This window comes from Sphaerodactylus townsendi, linkage group LG10 (genome assembly GCF_021028975.2).
Source record: "Sphaerodactylus townsendi isolate TG3544 linkage group LG10, MPM_Stown_v2.3, whole genome shotgun sequence".
Taxonomy (NCBI): Eukaryota; Metazoa; Chordata; class Lepidosauria; order Squamata; family Sphaerodactylidae; genus Sphaerodactylus; species Sphaerodactylus townsendi.
Window position 1 is genome coordinate 73,894,877 of NC_059434.1, and position 18,598 is coordinate 73,913,474.

The 18,598-nt window shown below is 46.2% G+C and overlaps 1 protein-coding gene across 1 annotated transcript in view; it reads right to left on the minus strand.

The window, feature by feature from the left end:
* The window catches only part of LOC125440105 (serine-rich coiled-coil domain-containing protein 1-like), a 534,627-nt gene that overhangs the window by 371,409 nt on the left and 144,620 nt on the right, over positions 1–18,598 (minus strand). Inside the window, exons 2-3 of the mRNA XM_048509679.1 lie at positions 15,448–16,813; positions 13,200–13,387 (exon numbers count right to left, since the gene is read on the minus strand). Of these exons, the coding sequence (XP_048365636.1) occupies positions 13,200–13,387; positions 15,448–16,771 (1,512 nt within the window). The 5' untranslated portion in view covers positions 16,772–16,813. The remainder of the gene's footprint in view (positions 1–13,199; positions 13,388–15,447; positions 16,814–18,598) is intronic.

Here is an 18,598-nt window from a genome sequence, read left to right on the forward strand (position 1 = left end):
AATGAGCAACTGGAGATCCAGTTTTCAAGAGCAATCAGGAAAACCATGGTGTGCAAAACCTGGATTTTAAAAAAATAAACTTTGGTGTGATTGAGAAGCAGGTGGGGGGAAAAGACGGCTATTACAATGCAATCCTAAGCTGATTTATTCACTTCCAAAGGGCACAACACTGCTTAGCATTAAATGGATGTTACAGATCAAATCAAATAACCTTTATTGGCATAGAAACTGATGTTACTTTAACATTTCCCCCTGACTCTTATCTACCTTACTACCTTGGGGACTCTGATCGTGTCGAAAGGTGGTATTAAAATATTTAAAACAAAACTCAGAGCCACAATCTATAGGCCAAGATGAAGCTTCTAAATGTACCCAGCTCCAAAGAACAGTTGGATAAATAATTTGGTATGCTTCTTTGCAAACAGAAATAAGTGATTTAAAGATGACATTCATTTGTAATGGTAATTTCCTGTTTCTTACGCTGTTTGCTTAAAATGGAGCCTTGTAAATGAAATTTCAAGTGACCCCTTACTAGAGCATTATTAATGCAATCCTATAATAGATACACCATTGCTTAATATTATTGGGATTCTGTCTGTTTCCATAGCAACTTGGGCTGCTTACTGCTCTACTGGTAAACATGGTATTAAATCATTCTTTGATAAAGGCTTTTGCTCAAATGTCAGGCTTTTATCTGTCAATGTGCTCCCCCCTCCGCCCCTCAGTTGCCTTATGTGTTCGCGATTGTGAGTGCTATGTTTGTCAAGACTGAGATAATACCAGTGTGGAAGGAAATCTTGTTGCTGGAAGTCACAAAATAGATAATAAGAACTGAGGAAGCAAAGCAGTGGGTTGACCCAGGTTTTCTGCTTGGGGGGGTGGGGGGGGGGGGGGGTAGGGGGGGGGGGGGGTGGTGGGGGGGGGGCGTGTGGGGGGGGGGGGGTGGGGGGGGTGGGGGGGTGGGGGGGGGGGGTGGTGGGGGGGGGGGGGGGAGGGGGGGGGGGGGTGGTTGGGGGGGGGGGGTGTGGGGGGGGGGGGGGATTGGGGGGGGGGGGGGGGGGGGGGGGGGGGGGGGTGGGGGGAGGGGGGGGTGGGGGGGGGGGGGGGTGGGGGGGGGGGGGGGGGGTGGGGTGGGGGGGTGGGGGGGGGGGGGGGTGGGGGGGGGGGGGGGGGGGGGGGGGGGCGGGGGGGGGGGGGGGGGGGGGGGGGGGGGGGGGGGGGGGGGGGGGGGGGGGGGGTGGGGGGGGGGGGGAGTGGGGGGGGGGGGGGTGGGGGGGACTGCGGCTCTCCAGATGTTCAGGAACTACAATTCCCATCAGCCTCTATCAGCATGGCCAATTGGCCATGCTGGTAGGGGCTGATGGGAATTGTAGTTCCAGAACATCTGGAGAGCCGCAGGTTCCCTACCCCTGGTTATGACGGTCGTGCAGCTGAAGCTTCCAACACTTCAATCTCATAGTAAATCAACTCCAAGGTTGGGAATCTGACACACTTACTAGGCAAAAGGGCTTATATATTCATGGCGCTGCAATGTGTAATTTGCCTTGAATATCGAAGGGGAGGGTGGACTATGAATAACGCGAATAAATAAATATACGCATAATGAGTTGAATCCAACCAACTCGGTGCCTCATGAAAAAGGAGGAGAAAGAAGTTGACCATGAGGCTCATGAGACCTACATGGACAAAGGTTGTGTGAGACAGAAGATGTGATGAGGAGGGTAACTGGCCAACAACTTTATGATAGCCTGTACATGTTGTGAATGTTTAAGAGCAGCTGAAGTCACCAAGGCCTGATTTGCATGGCCCAGATTAGCTCAATCTCATCAGATCTCAGAAACTAAGGGGCTTTCCCCACTGACAGAGTTGAACTGGTTTCTACCTAGGTTCGCCTCAGTGAATCCCCACTGCCACCGAGCTCAACATTGTTTTGTCTCTGTTCCCCCCCCCTCAGAACTGCAACATCCTTGTTGCAGTTATGAACTACAGTTTTCTGCCAGAACAAGGTCGATACCACTTCGAAGCTTCGAAGTGGGGAAGCATCGAAACGACACCTCATCCATTCAACCAATCACAATCCGCTTTTGTGGCATGCGCAGAACAGGAGAGTCATGGTGGGCAGAAAGCGCATGTAACTGTAAACTGTAAAAAAAAAAGAATGCTCCTGTTTCCCGCCGTAACACAAGATCCAATCATGATGGAGGAGCGAAACAGGCACCAAGGTGATCCCGCCCACTTAGCTCGGTTCCAGGGGGCCAAGTCAGTTGCTGTGGGGACAGCCTGGAATCGCCCTCCACTGAAGGGAACCCGAGTCGACCTTAGCTCCCTTCTGTAGTGGGGAAAGTCCCTAAGTAGGGTAAGTTTATCTTTCGATGGGAGACTACCAAGGAAGTCCAGGGCTGCTACACAGAGGCAAGGAATGGCAAACCATCTCTGAATGTCTCTTGTCTGGTAAACCCTACAAGGTGGCCATAAGTCAGTTGTGACTTGGCGGCGCTTTCCAACACTACCAAAGATGTAAGAACAATTTCTAACTGTTATCCCAGTTTTAGCATTTGATAGAATTCAAGTGAAGTTGACATTTTGAGGAGAATAATTATGGATTGGCCTACGGATCTCTCCTAGGTAAAAAAGATTTAATATTTCGAACCATTTAAACTGGAGGCCACTGGTTGAAGCCCTAATGCACAATTAATTGCAGGGTACTCGTAACAAACACTGAAGTTGAAGAAAACAAGCTGGGCTACAATTAACGATGTTTGTAATGCAACCACAAAACAGAGACAACACCTCATTGCCTATCAGATATTTGGGGCTGGGAGAACAAATGACCCATACGCACTATTACACATGCGTGTCATTAAAGGAAGGTTCTGATCCGAAATTAATCGCGTTCTCATAAGGTAGCACTTTGAATAATAAGGGAAACTATTTGCTGGAGGCAGCAATTTTTCCCTATTAGTAATGCTTTTGCTCATCCAAATTATTCTCATGAGTGCCACAACACAGTATTTAATCACTTTAGAAATATAAAGGGAATATAAAATAAAGTGGTAAATGTGCAAAGGAGGTGGAAAAATAAAACTGAGCTACCTTCCATTGGAAAACAAACTGTGGTTTCATATCTCGCCCCAACCCACTTCCCAGAATTCCATCTATTGCACTTTCATCCCACCTTTCCGCTGAGAGCAGCACACTTGGTTGTGTCCTCTTTCATTTCATCTTCACAACAGTCCTGAGAGGGAGGCTATGGAGGAAATCACTGCATAGCTAGGAAGGAATTTGAACCTGGGGCCCTTCGTCGTGTTAGTGTTACAGCAGGCGAGGAGATTGTTCAAGCCAGAACTCATAAGGCAAAAGTTTTGCTCTTCTTCCCAGCAGTGGCGTAGTGGTTAAAAGCAGGTACATTCAAATCTGGAGGAACCGGGTTTGATTCCCCGCTCTGCCGCCTGAGCTGTGGAGGCTTATCGGGGGAATTCAGATTAGCCTGTGCACTCCAACACACATTGGCTGGGTGACCTTGGGCTAGTCACAGTTCTTCTGAGCTCTCTCAGCCCCACCCACCTCACAGGGTGTTTGTTGTGAGGGGGGAAGGGCAAGGAGATTGTAAGCCCCTTTGAGTCTCCTACAGGAGAGAAAGGGGGGATATAAATCCAAACTCCTCCTCCTCCTCTTCTTCCTCTTCTTTCTCTCCCTCTTCTTCTTCTTCTTATAGTGCTTGATCTGCTTTCTCAACCAGCTTTCCTATCCCTGTGTACTTGCTTTCTTTCAGAACAGAGGGGTCTAGTGTGCCCAACAACAAAATAATGGGACACATTTCTAAACACCAACAATGAAACAATGTACAGCAGTCAAAACACAACACTTAGTCCATCATGTTGATCACGACACAATACAAGCTACAGCACTCAGTGAAAAAAATCATTCCTTCCTTCACTTAGCTCATTCAATAAATTCCCAACCTGCAGGAGTTTAGAGCATTTCTATAATAAAATCTGGAGGTGTCTTGTGTAGCACAGTTTTATGGCATTTCACCGCAAACATGAATCATTTAGCACAGCAATTGTTTATTCAATTCAGATACTGGTTTTCTCCAAGATGGGCAGACCAAATGGCAGTTTCCAAAAGACAGCCACTGGGATGTACAGGTTAGAGTGTCGGACTCTAACTTTGGTTGAAATCCCTACCTAGCCAATTAGTGGCATTCACCACCATATAGGCCATGCCGAATTTTTTGGGGGGCGGGGGGGGGAAGAAGGGCAAAAATATATAGGGAAATATTATGGTTCCCAAGCCCCCGCTCCCATCAGGCCCTTTCCGCTACTGCTCAGCTGGCCAGTGGAGGGGAGGGGAATGGCTCCAAAATGGTGGGGGGGGGAGGGTGACAGCATTATCCTGACACATTGATGTCACTCAGTGTGAAGCAAAGTGAAAATGGATTCAGAAGACATCTTCACTACTTGCGTTGATGTCATTCCCCATATGTGCGGAAGGGATGTCAACGCATCACTAGGGAATGCGAAACCATAGAGTTTTGCCCTATCATCAGGAAATCCCTGGCTTTGCTGACGACATGCTGTCTGATGCTCGCAGGTGGTGACACCAGCTTTCCGCCAACAACGTCAGCACACTGCAAGTGAGAGCCCCCTGCCACACAATACATGGTCCACTCCACCTCCAGGTGTCGGGGGCGGAGTTTGGCAACCGTGGGGGATATAGCTAAAAGTTGGCGGATTTGCAGTGCAATCCTGTACAAGTTAGTGCAGTTTAAGACCAATGAAATTAGTTTAGACTGGAGCAACCAACCGTGCTTAGGACTGCATTGTCTGTCAAGGAACTCCCCTGTGGTTTGATCCGCTATGTAGAAAAACTTCTCTTAAGCTGACCAATTCTTATTTTTAGAAAAAATGCACTTTCAAATAATTCTTACCGAAAAAAAAATGAACCACTGACTTAAATACTCATTAATGCAAATACCTTTCTCAAGGGCAGCATGTGAGGGCAGTGATTTCCATGTTGGAAGCTGAGCTTGCGGTCGCCCTTTGGCCATCTCACCTGAACTTTGCCCAGCAATTCATCACTGACAGCATCGCTTTGATTATTTCCTACTTTTAAGAAAGCTACTTCCGGGGAAGGTCTGGAGGGCAGCCGTGTGTGTGTGTGTGTGTGTGTGTGTGTGTGTGTGTGTGTGTGTGTGTGTGTGTGTGTGTGTGTGTGTGTGTGTGTGTGTGTGTGTGTGTGTGTGTGTGTGTGTGTGTGTGTGTGTGTGTGTGTGTGTGTGTGTGTGTGTGTGTGTGTAGGAAACACTGGGCAACGAGGATCACCATCTGTTTGACAGCAGTGAGGCAAATTTTGTCCATAAACTTAATTCTTGGGCTAGGGAAAATTTGAATCAGGAGTTAAGGGAGTGGTACACCCATTCTTAAGGGAGTGGTACACCTGGTACACCCAGTCTTAAGCAGAGTTACATGCTTTGAAATCCATTGAAAATACACTTGTGATTCTGCAGGTTTACTTAGAAGTGTGTCACTGTATTCAGTGGCATTACTCCCCACTGTACTGTAAGACATACGGTGTAAGATTGTGATAGAAGGTTTGGCCAAGTCCCTGGTTTCTTTACTGATCTCATTTCATAGTAGCCCAACACCCAGAAAAACAGGTCGAAGTTTTCCCCTCCCCATAACCCTACCCTCCACAGCCTTGGCCCCCCAAAATCTCCAGGTATTTTCTAACTCAGAGCTGGCAAACCTATCCTCATGGCAGGGCCTGCTTTTAAAATCTTGTTACATTTACCATATCTCCTTCTCTCCATTCCCGATTCAAAGCCTCTGAGAAATTTAACAGTCGAGAGGGCGTTGTGTATCCAGTCATCATTACAGAAAAGTTCTAGTTCCAACATGCAGTTATAGCACAATTGCCAACTGGGAAAGAGCCCCAACTAATTTCATGCCTAAAGACTGATGGTTCCAAAAAATCACATTTTCATTTTTTTGCAGGATTGCTAGCCTCCAGGCACAGAATAGAGATTTCCCAGGATTTCCCACTGAACGCCAGACAACAGAGTTCAGTTCCCCTGAAAAAAGATGGCGGCTTTGGAAGGCGGACTCAATTGGTATTATATCCCAGCAGCCAGTTGGAGAAAGAATCATTTTGAAAAAATGCTCATCAGCCACAGTGTGACATCACTTCCAGAAATAACCCAGAAGAGATGTCACTTCTTGGGAAAACCTTTGCTAGGGATCACCAAAATGGCCTTGTTACCAAGTCCTGAACCAACCTTATTTCCCGCTCACAACCAGGCTGGGCCAAGCAAACTAAAAGTTCCAAACAGAGGCGTAGCTCCAAGGAGACGAGGGGATGCGCGACGGACCAGGGGCGCACACCTGTGGGGGCATGGGCGGGACAGGGCAGGACGGGGGCAGACATTGGTGTGGCAGGGGTGAAGGACGCACCAGTGCACCGGGTGCTCTTCCCCCTCGCTCCATTCCTGGTTCCAAGTTTTAGTTCAATTGATGGCATCCAGAACTAGCAAATTCTCTGTGGAGTCAGTATTTTGGCATGGCTTGCCAGACCGTGCAAAGCAGGGCTACCCAAATGCCTGCTTTTCAAAAACCATGCAAGAGCATTTTATTTTGGACAGTTTTGGGTGGGAACAATGAAGTCATCGTGAAGATTTTTTCAATTCTACTATATTAATTTTTTATTACAACCTGCTGTCACCTACGTGAGACACCTTTAGTCTCAGGACAAAGTTAGGACAGAATGGATTTAAATGAATTAATAAGTAGTGCAGCAGCCTTCCCAGGCTTGAGAAACCGGTCCATATGCCTGCTGAGAAGAGCAAGACCCAACAAGGTTGCCAAGTCATCGGCAGACCCCAACGCACTACTGGTAAGCAGCCCAGGGGTTAGAGGGTCTCAAGTTGTATGGCTTATCCTTTAGCCAAAAGGTCACTAGTCACTGGCCGCAATTCAGAGAGCTCCTTTCGTTTCTTTTCATTTGTCGCTGCTGAGCGTAAAGACGGTCGGCCTTCTCGATTTGATAAATTTTGTCCTTCTTAACTGTTTTCATTTTTTAGGTAAAAACTGCCAGGTTGTGTTACACTCCAAGCTCACGCTTGTGACATCTCCCATCCTCTTCCCCAGCTCGCTAACGCAAACTGTCAAAGCAAAAGTGCTCCTGTAACAGCTGGCGCATGGGTTCACTCCGCAAGGTGGCCGGCCTAATAGAAAGAGTTCATGGTAAAAAGAAAATCTCATTTGTCCGTCGTGAACACGGCAAGCCTGAGGACCCGTGCTTTGATTGTAGTGTAATTAGCACTGCTTTCTGTGTTTTCGCAGCATGAAGGCTGCAGAGACGGCGACTTCCTCGCCGGAGCCCGTCTGGCAGGTTGCTTTCGACTAAAAAGCACGGACAGGAAAGAACAAAAGAGCAGCCAGGCAATCTCCCCGGGTTGATTGCAAGCTTCTCTGCTAATCATGAAGGCATCAGTCATGATTAAGACTCCAAACCCGGCCTTCAACTCAACTTACCCATTCGTAGAAAGGCAATAGTTGCGGACTCATTAACAAAGGGGGGGGGGTGTAATCTGCTGAACATATTTTGATTCTAAATTAGTCACCCTGGAATAATTAAATTGATGACAGATTTCCGGAGAGACAAATACTACAGAGGGGACTTGCAGCGGTGGGGGTGCCTATAATTTTAAGCCTGGAAACAAAAGAGGTTCAAATGGAACCCTTTGAGCAAGAAAGCTTTTGGTAACATCGGTTACCTGTTGTGAGGGGTTGTTGTTGTTTTTTAATTCTCACAACAAATTAGGCTAAGGGAATGATTCACTCAGTGGGCTTTTTGGCTGAGTGGGACACTCCAGTCCTAGCCAGAGGCGTAGCAAGGGGGGAAAGCACCTGGTGCACTGGTGTGTCCTCCGCCCCCTCCACGCCAACGTCTGCCCCTGTCCTGCCCCAGAACACCCCCACCCCACCCCGCAACGCCCCTGTTCCCACCCCCTGGAGCTATGCCTCTGGTTTTAGCCTGAAACTCTAACCATTATAACCCACTGGTTCTTGCGTCATAGCACTTAACTAGCCCATATAATGCAAGATCACAAGAACTGTCTGGAGGGACTGGATCCTTTGCTAAGTAAAGGGCTTAGTCCAGGGGAGGCCAACCTATGGAGCTCCAGATGTTCACGGACTAAAATTCCCATCAGCCCCTGCCAGCATGGCCAATTGGCCCTTGGCTTAATCCCTTGTTCTAGTGACAGAAGGCTTTCTCAAATGGCAGAAGAAGGTCATAGGATCCTGCCCCATTTCCAACAGCAGCAAACCAAATGCCTCTTGAACCTCACAAAGAGGTACTGATAGTATCTCCCACTGCTTAACAGTTGTTCCCCAACAACTGATTCCCCAACACTGAAGTTCCATTAATTATTATGGTTATCTTCCATAAGTTTGTCGAACCCCCTTATATTAAAGCCATCCAGGTAAGTAGTAGTTAGTTAATTCCAGAAATTAATTAAACATTGTAAGAAAAAAAAACTGTGGAAGTGATATTACTATAGGAACTGACTTTTCATTATGTGTGACATTCAATATGTATGACATTCTATAGGCATATCGTGAAAAGGTAGCTGGATGGTAGGAAGTTTTCTCTCATATTGCTTTTGTGTTTTTCCCCCTTCCTTTGAAAGATTCTGTAAAATCTGTCTCTGGTAACAAGATCAAATTGCCTTGCCTGTCAGATCTGTCCTAAGAAGAGGAGACAGAAATGGCAAATCTCTATTCCATTCTAGGGGAAAACATTTCAGATGTGAATAATGAAAACACAGAATGTGTATCTGCTATTATGCACACCGTAGCAAAATTAGATTGCTTTCTCACAGAAGCCACTGTCAGTTTTATTGCAAACAGTGCATATATTACCTGTTGAAAAATTGTCCCTCAGAAGAACTTTTCTATTGGATGAATATTAATCTACTAAATCTAGGCCTGTTTCATCTTCAGAGTCTGTTGAGACTATAGTAGATTCTTTTACTTATTTCTAAATGTCTGGTATGGGAATTTGGTCAGCCCGAAGAACACCACAGCCTGTTGCTGTGCCATGAGCAAGCCCCTGGGTACTTACCAGGACACAGACTGTGAGGCAGAACCTGAGAACACAGCACAGCCATAGTTGGCTGCTCCTGAGGATGACCAGGCAGCAGAGCCAATGCCCAGCCCTTCCCTACCTGATGGCATACAGGTGGAGGAGCTTGCAGATCTTCCTAGGGAACCCAGTGATGAGCCAGCTGTGCAGAGGAGGCAGAAGCAGAGGCAGCTACTGCAGAAGCAAAGAAGGAGTGCTCGTTTGGCAGCAAGATATGAGAGATTAGAAGTCTCTGCATCTGATGAGGATTAACTCCTTGCAGAATCCCAGCCCCTCGAACAAAGCTCTCTGTATAAGCCTTGGTGTGAACTTGCTTCTGCCTGGGTGCAACAAGTGTGTTACCTGTCGCCGCTGTGTGCCTGGTTCTCGGTTCTCCCATGCCTTGACCTATTGGACTGTGACCTGATTATGCCTTGCCTGTCGCCTGCCGCCTACCTTGACCTATTGGACTGTGACCTGACTACACCTTGCCTGCTGCCTGCCTTGACCCATTGGACTGTGACCTGACCACATCTTGCCTACTGCCTGCCTTGACCCATTGGACTATGACCTGACCACACTTCCCCCTCCCATCCTGAGACAATCATTGTGGAGAAGATGGTGAAATGTTAACAGGGGACAGGAAAAGGACAGAACTATTCAAAGCAAACCGGGAGGTGAGGCGGTGACAGGCACATCAGTGGCCAGATGGGGAGGTGAGCAGCAGAGCTCAAAGGGGAGGCTGAGCAGTGGGCAAAGGAGTCGCCTTGGACCGTGCAAAGCCTAGAGGAAGCCCAGTGCAGGAGAGGGAAATGCCAGGCCAGCCAGGGAGGGGGAGGCAGCTCTGACACCCACAGGCCTCCTGACGCCAGCTAGGCCTCAGTGTCAGGCCTGGGAAGAAGGGTGGGGTTAGGGAAGAATAAGGGAGGGGGCAGGGATGCGCAGAGAGGGTCAGAGGGCACACCAAAATGACCAAAGAAAGACAAGCTCATCCTCAACCCAGAGGCTCTGACTGGTGGAGAAGGAAGAGGGGGGCAGCCATCACAGTTTAAAAGCAGGAAGGACTAGGGCTGAGGAGGAAGCTGGCCTCACAAAGCTGGGGAAACTCACGAAGCTGGGGAACTGTGTAGACCAGGAGGGAGAATCCTCCCTCGCATCTCAACTGACTACACTATCATCTTTCTGTGGTACAGAGTATAATAATTATAATGGGATCTGCACGAATACTATGCCAATACAATACAACTTCCTAGGCCTCTGGGGGAGGCCCGAATTGTAATGAAAGGCCAACAACCAACTAAAGAACTGGTAGCTGTGAACTCAACCATAATAACCCCTGAGGTTGTCCCAGTGGTAATCGTCACCCTTGGTGCAATTCTGAAAACGCTAGGGCAGCACTTGAAACATTTTCAAATTGACAAAATCAACATCTATCAGATTCAGAAGGCAGCCCTGCTGGGATCCGCATGAATACTACGCCAATACATTACAATTTCATAGGCCTCTGGGTGAGGCTCAAATTGTAATGAAAGGCCAAAAACCAGCTAAAGAACTGGCAGCTGTGATATCAAACATAATAATACTCCTGTATTTTCAATCCCAGAGGTGACACTGTTTTGTGTTTTTGTGTGTACTAAGAAAATAAACTTTTAAAAAGTATTCTCTTAATTCTCCTATTGAGAATATGGTCTCGGATATATTCCACCCTTCAAGTATACCACTCTAGATAGGTACACTGCCTGAAGAAATGGCTTGCCCCATGGAGGTATTGCAAGGTACACACACATGCTCAGGTGGACCTTGGGATGGCTTAGCCCAGGGGTGTCCAATTGGCCATGCTGGCAGGGGCTGATGGGAATCGTAGTCCATGAGCATTTGGGGCGCCAGAGTTGGACACCCCTGGCTTAGCAGAACCTCCAAAGTTCTATAAAAACCTTCAAGAAGTGGCAGTGGATCTCAGAGAAAATATGAGTGCAAGGGATGCTGGTCTCCACTCTAGTCACAGTTCTTCGGAACTTTCTCAGCCCCACCTACCTCACAAGGTGTCTGTTGTGGGGAATGGAAGGGAAAGGAGTGAGTAAGCCACCTTGGCCTCGGACCTTCGTACCTTCGGGACCGTCTTACCCCATATGTCCCTGCACGGCCTCTACGTTCCTCAGAGGCCAACCTGCTGGTGGTCCCTGGCCCCTCGATGATGCGGCTGGTCTCTACCCGGGCCAGGGCCTTTACAGCCCTGGCCCCGGCCTGGTGGAACACCTTACCACCAACTATCCGGGCCCTGCGGGATCTTGGAGAGTTCCGCAGGGCCTGTAAGACCGAATTGTTCCACCGGGCTTTTGGGGGGGCCGGCCGCTGATGAGCGCCCCTTTCCCCCCTTTCCTTCCCCTTTTACACTCTGGGTCTTAATACTTCTGGGGGGCCTCCGCTCTCTTATCTTGTTTCCTTCCAGGGGGTGTTTATGAAGTTTTATGCTGGACGCCAATGTAATTTTGTTAATTTGCTGTTTTAATGGGGTTTTAATGTAATTGTTGTTTTATTGTGCTGTTCACCACCCAGAGCCCTTCGGGGGAGGGGCGGCATATAAAATTAATTATAAATAAATAAATAAATCTTGAGTCTCCTTACAGGAGAGAAAGGTGGGATATAAATCCAAACTCTTGTACCCAACTGCAGCTAGAACCATCTCTTTCTACCTCCATCCTGTTCTCCCTGCATCCTACTCTATCCACAGTCCTAACCTTGACCTCTGTTCACTCTAATAAATATTAGTTGGAATTGGCTGGAAAACAGCCAAAAGGAATTTTCACGCAGCTAACATTACTGATTTCTTGGATTATTCAAGTAAAGGCCAACAATGCTGTACTGCTGAGAATGCAAGGCTGTTTGATTTTGGCTGAAACAGAGTAACATTGACATCTTGTGGAAAAATTGAATTACTGCAGGGGTGAGAGCTGAGAAACTTTTGAAAAGAAACAACGTTGAAAAGAGACACTGCGAAAGGCTCCTACCGTTAATCACGAGCGGGAGGTAATATAAAGGTCCTTGCTTTCACAAAATCATGAGTTCATTTTAGGCATCTGATTCAATTCCATTTCCCTGCACTAAGTTCAGTTGCCCCCAGTGCAAAAGGCACAAAAGAGCAACACTAGGCTTCGTCAATGCCCTTGAAATTCGGTAAAATTTGGACTTGGGTTTATTTGGGCATAAAATTATGTGTACGCCTGAATAAGAAAAATAATATATTCGGATGTACCCGAATATTCAGGTACACCCCAAAAAAATGAGTCTGATTTTTTTTGGGTTTTTTTGGTGTTTTTTCACGTTATGGTCTGTAGGGGGCGCATTTTTAAAGCTAGCAGCACCGAAATTTCAGGACATCATCTGGAGACTGTCCTGATGATACCAGCTTAGAATGGTGAAGTTTGGTTCACGGGGGCCACAGTTATGGAACCCCAAAGGGAGTGCCCCATCCCCCTTGTTTCCAACGAACGCTAACAGGAGATGGGAGCTACCCCTTTGAGGGTCCATAACTTTGGCCCCCATGAACCTAACTTCCCCAAACGTGGATGGCATCATCAGGACAGTCTCCCGGTGATACCCTGAAATTTTGGTGTTACTAGCTTTAAAAATGCACCCCTGAAAGGCACCCAAGGAAATTGCCCAAGATTCTCTGCTCTGTAGTGGCTTGGCTCCATTGTAGCCAATGAAGAATTTCTGAGTGTGTAAGCAGGCTGCACATTTTTATAGATAGAGGCACCAGACTTTCAAGGTGGCTCCAGGAGACCCTCCTGGTAATAACATCCAGGCTTGGTCAACTTTGCTTCTGGGGGTTCAATTTTATGGGCCCGCGAAAGGCTTTTTTTGTTTCCCCGCTTCCACACATGAAGCCTGCTGGCTGAGTTCTCTCAGAACTCTCTCAATGCACCTGCTCCCACCGCCGCCAGAAGCAGCGTTCACCAAGCCTGGATGCTATTCCGATTCCATATTTAAAAACAGCCATCACATTTCTTCATAAAAATAAGGGAATATAAAGTTGGGAGAAGTGTGCCATTCACGGTGCACTCCACACTTACCATACTGTTCATTTTTGATGAAGAGGAGTCTGCTCTTTGTTTTCGCAAACTGTTCAGTTCTTCTGGATTTCCATCCTTTGGTTTTAAGATCATCCGACTACTTCCAGCAGTACCTTCCGAGGAAGATCGCAGACGTTTCTCTATGAACCTCCATTCTCGATGCGGACTGAAGCTACTGGCAAGATTCACTGTGAAGAAGCCGAGAAAAACACACGTCAAAACCTACGCTTCGAAAACAATCCAACAGGAGGAAGTATCAATATATCTAATTCTCAGTAACAGCACATCTACAATGATTCAAATCCACAGAACAGGGCCAGGTGGAGAGAAGGGAGAATTTTCTTCAAACATAGGAGAACCTCCTGGTTTGCAGAAAAACATGAAAACTTTTTTTAAATGGAGGGGAAATTCCCCTCAAAACAGGGTCATGTTATCTGTACTTGTACAGAGTTCAACTACATCACAACGAGGTTCAATAATCAGATCCTCAAAATGTATTTTAACTGCAAAAAAGTAGTTCGGAGCACAATGTAGATTAACACTTTTTTGCTATGCAGATTTTCTCTACCAAAAACTGTTCCATGTGGCTGCTTTGAGGCCCAGGAAAGAAAAAAGGTGGTCACAATATGGTTTCCTGTCCTTTTTCTATGTAGGGTTTGAAATACAGCAGAGACGATATTTTTATTGGGGAAGCAGAACGGGAGGAAACGGTTGATTCCCTCTTCCCTTGTCGCGGTCATAATATTTATCATGGGAGAAGAAGAGCAAAAATTATACTGACCTGACCTGAGAAACCTCCTGGTAGCCCATTTCTCATCTTTATCAGAAACTTAGCAAAATCTAGAGCCCAGGATATAGCCTAAGGAACGTGACACAGTCACCGTGCTAGTTAAAACACCTGCAAAATGGGTGTCTGGCACACTCAGCTATAAATGACTGTGAGTCAGACAGAAGTCAAGGACATTTATGCGGCACTGGAAAGACTCTGTGACAAATCGCGGTCCAAGATGGTAATGGGGAATTCTATTGGAACTTTGTAATTCATCATGTAGCGCGAGAGGGGAACTGATGTTTTTGTTCTGTACATCTTTTTACACGTCTATGAATTCGTGAGACATTGTGATACTCAGAAAGCACAAATGTCAGAATTACGGAAGGTTCGCTTTCTGTTATCTACATTTTTGAGAAAATACTTCTAGGGATTCCTATTTCTATCATAGATGTTTCGACTTCAAAGTTACAGCAAGGTCAGGCATCAACCTGAGAGCCAGCTAGCTCAAATTATTGACTTTAAACCTAAGAATCTTGCAGCGCCTTAAAAAGAGACTTGCACGGTTGTTCTGCTGGTTTATGCACTCTTGTTTGATTATTACATGTGTATTGAAGATTGAGAGAAGTTCCACACATTCTTCTCATTATGTGTACTGGAGAACGGGGGAAGTCCCATGCTCTTTATTTGGAACTGTAGAGACACATTTTCCTGTAAATAGCATCAAACGTATTTAAAGTTTTCTAAGTTAAACGGTCCTTTGATTATCAGCCAATATTTGTGCAATTGCATTTGGTTGTATACTTGTTGCACCAACCCCCAGGAATTGTAAATATGGTTGATACCATATTAAAGTTAAGCAGATATGGGTCTAGACAACTTCTGGATGAAAGACCTCCTGTGAAACCCTGAATTCAGTGATGACAAGTCGCACAGAAACTAATAAACCCCTTTATTTGTAGATGTCAACTGTGATCCTCTGAGCTCACTAAAACCACTGGGACTATATAAGTAATGTCTAGAAGGACATGCTACCATGCAGATAGCAGTTAACTGGGAACAAGCATATTTGGGAGTATTCAGTGGTGGGATTCAAATAATTTAACAACCAGTTGTTTACAAGTACCATTTAACAACCGGTTCTGCAGAAGTGGTGCAAACCTGCTGAATCCCACCATTGGGAGTATTCCTTTGCACAATCCCAAATACATTTACTTTCAGCTGTAATTCTCAACCTTCCTAATGCCGCGACCCTTTAATACAGTTCCTCATGTTGTGGTGACCCCCAACCCTAACATTTATCCATTTTACAGATGGAGAACACTGATGCAGAGAGTATTAGGCAACCCCTGTGAAAGTGTCGTTCGACCCCCAAAGCGGTCGTGACTCACAGGTTGAGAACCACTGAGCTAAGTGCTGTTTGAATGTGTTTGAAAACTTACTTTTTTAATAGAAAACAAAGAAGGTGAGAACACATACCTTTTGCGTGGTTTATTTCATGCTGATTTTGAAACGATCGAGGTTCCGAAGATGTCGGGATAATCGCAGACTCGAGTATTGAGATGGCTTCTCTAACGTGTCCAGGTGCTCTAACGTGCTCTTGGTCCCTATGCGATCCCTGTGCTTTTAGAGAACATTCGGTTATTTCTCCCTGGTTTAAGACAAAGGGTTTTAATTGTGCTTCAGCTCCTGAGCTTATGTCTTCCCGATGGCTAGTTTGTTCAGCAGGAAATTCTTTCAGTAACACTTTTGCATGATTTGGATTAGCATCGAGAACTTTTGATACGGCACTAGCTTCGCTAAGCAGTAAATTCTCCGCTCCTTGACTCTCAGTTGCTATAGCAGCACAATGGGAAACACTTTCGATATGATCTGCTTTCCTTGAGACGGGAGCAGAAGCAGCAGCAACAGGATTGAGGAAGATCTGAGAGGTAGGAATATTGTGGACAAAAGTTTCTGCGTGCAAATTCCCCCAGTTGGGCAGCCCATCGATCTCCGAGACAGAGTCTTCAGTCAACGCTAGAAACTCAGAAGGCGTCTGCACCATGGTCACGTCAGCGGAAAGCATCGGTGACTGCAAAGAGCTGCCTACACATTCTACAACCTCAGGAGAACATGATGGAGAAGACCTAACAGATCGGGGTTCACTTTCAACACTGGGTTTAATATCCAGCAGGCAAGAAGACGGTTGGACACACAAAACTGACTGGCTTTGAGGAACTGGTTTTGATAACTTGTAGTGTGTGGAGAAGGATTTGGGAAGAAGTTTCCTTGAGGAATGTTTGACAGAGGACCTGCTTTGCTCCTCTGTAAATCCAGAATCGTCCCCTTCATTTTTCCCAGACCGAATGCAATTTATGAAGACATTCTTATTGGCTGAATGTTCCCTCCCCTTTTCAAAGTCCTCCGTCACAGACCTTGTTATCTTCTTGCTTCGAGAACTTCCAAAGCCAACAGAATGCCTCCCCCGGCTTTTCACATGCTCCTCCAAACCAAGCTTTTGCAAAGTGTTGTGGTTGGACTGAGCACCGTTGGAAATGGCTGCATTTTGGTTCAGAGATTCAGCCTTCTGTTCGCTCCCTTTCTTGTGGTGGAAGCTAATTGAAGGGGTGCGGAACAGGCTCCTGCGTTTGCCTGTGCTACCTGAGCTGGAATTGGTGCTGGAGGGAGAAGAGCTGTGGACACCAGTGGTGCTGTTGGAAGTGGGCGATGATGGAAGGGAGTCGCGCCTTCGGCTAATACTTCTCCTGAATATTGGCAACCGGGACACAATGATTGAACGCCTTGATCCTGAGTCCCCCATCAGGATCCTTTGTACTTGGCCAGGATCGGCCAATATTAAAATCTGTAAGGGTAGAGAAGAAGAAAGTATTATTATTTTGTTGTTGAGAAGAAACTTACAGACACATTCAGCTTTAATCTTCATAATTACAACAAGAGCTTTCAGAATCAAAAGGCCCCAGAATATTATCTATTCCATTGTCCTTGCAGTCATATGATCCCAGAGAGCCAATCATAGGTCACTACCTGCGTACATCTCCAAGTTCCACTGTATTTCTAATCTATCTGGACAGCACATTACTAGCATATGTGAGCGTACTGTCAAGTCAGAGTTGACTTGAATGCATTCTGCTCTGTTTTGTGGTGATGTATATTCATTGCTTCCATATCAGGAGAGTGAACTGATTGCCAACGAACTGAGAGGCCGGTGTTATGTGATTTATGCCTCCAAGTCTGTTTCAAGGGAACTGCTGAACACACAAGTCTTCCTTGACATTGCTACATTGAATAACTTTATTAACAATCTATCAATTATCTCTGAACCAGGACTTCACAGAGGGACTGAGAGTTCGTGGTCAACTTTGGAATGAATGTGTGAACAGCATATTATTTGGGTGCTGTGCAGTTTCCGGGGCTGTATGGCCGTGTTCTAGCAGCATTCTCTCCTGACGTTTCGCCTGCATCTGTGGCTGGCATCTTCAGAGGCATATTATTTTCCTGGTTATGGTTGATATTGCTTCTACACTGTACATATTGTCATAGGTTTTTTGCTCTTTGCACACATTTTTTCATTTTTTTTCACTGTTGCACTTTAATAAATAGCTGCACCTCAGCTTAGTGCCTGCTGGCAGCCAGGGTACAGTGGTTTCTCTCCTTCTTAGACCTTGGAGGGTTTTCAAGGCAAGAGGTGGTTTGCCATTCAGAGGTGGTTTGCCATTGCTCTGCCTCCATGACATACCCCGGCAGTTCTTGAAGGTCCAAATTCTAACCGGGGCCAACCCGGCTTAGCTTCTGAGATCCGTCAAGGTTAGGCTAGCCTGGGGATATCCAAGTCAGGGGCCACAAAATTATTTCTCTCTCTCTCTCCACTTCCAGATTGTCCCTCACTTTTTCCACTGTTGCCCAAAACCCAGCTTTTCGTCCACCCTGCTCTATGAATTTTACACCTCACCAACCATAGTAGGCTAGTGCAACTTTGCAAACACTCAAAGCTGGACACTTGAGATGCACTCCTTTATCAACCTAATGCTGGCTATAGCATGTCACAAGGACACTAACAAACACAGTCAACTTTTTAATACTAAATTATCATAATAATGCAATAACTGTTCTGGTGGAACAGATCTAATGTTTCACATAGTGGTTACCAAGACCAGCAAAAGTCAACAAACAAGGTATAAAGGCCAAGGACTCCCTCAATGAGGGAAGGGCTTCCTTGCACTAGTAAGCAGAGGTTTACTTCCACTGAATATGGAGATTCCCTTGAGTAACAATGGCGAGCAGTTATTGATAGACTTTTTTCTAATCAAACCAGAGCCTCCAATTCCAGTTCTCCAAAGTAACATTGTTTACCTCAGTAAGCATCCAGAGATGAGAACCTCAGGCGGATTCCGCATGGGCCCAAAACAGTGGTGTGAAAACGGTGTAAAATGGTTTAAAATGGTGTAAAAGGGTTTACATTGTTTTCACACCACTGTTTTGGGCCCATGCGGAATCCGCCTCAGGGATCACTTTATACTGAAAGTGAGGATACTTTTTCATCTCTGCTCCTAAGAGCTGTCTTCACATGGTATTGAGCCCCAGAACATAAAAATGAACACTAATGAATCAAACTGATCAGGAGAAACAA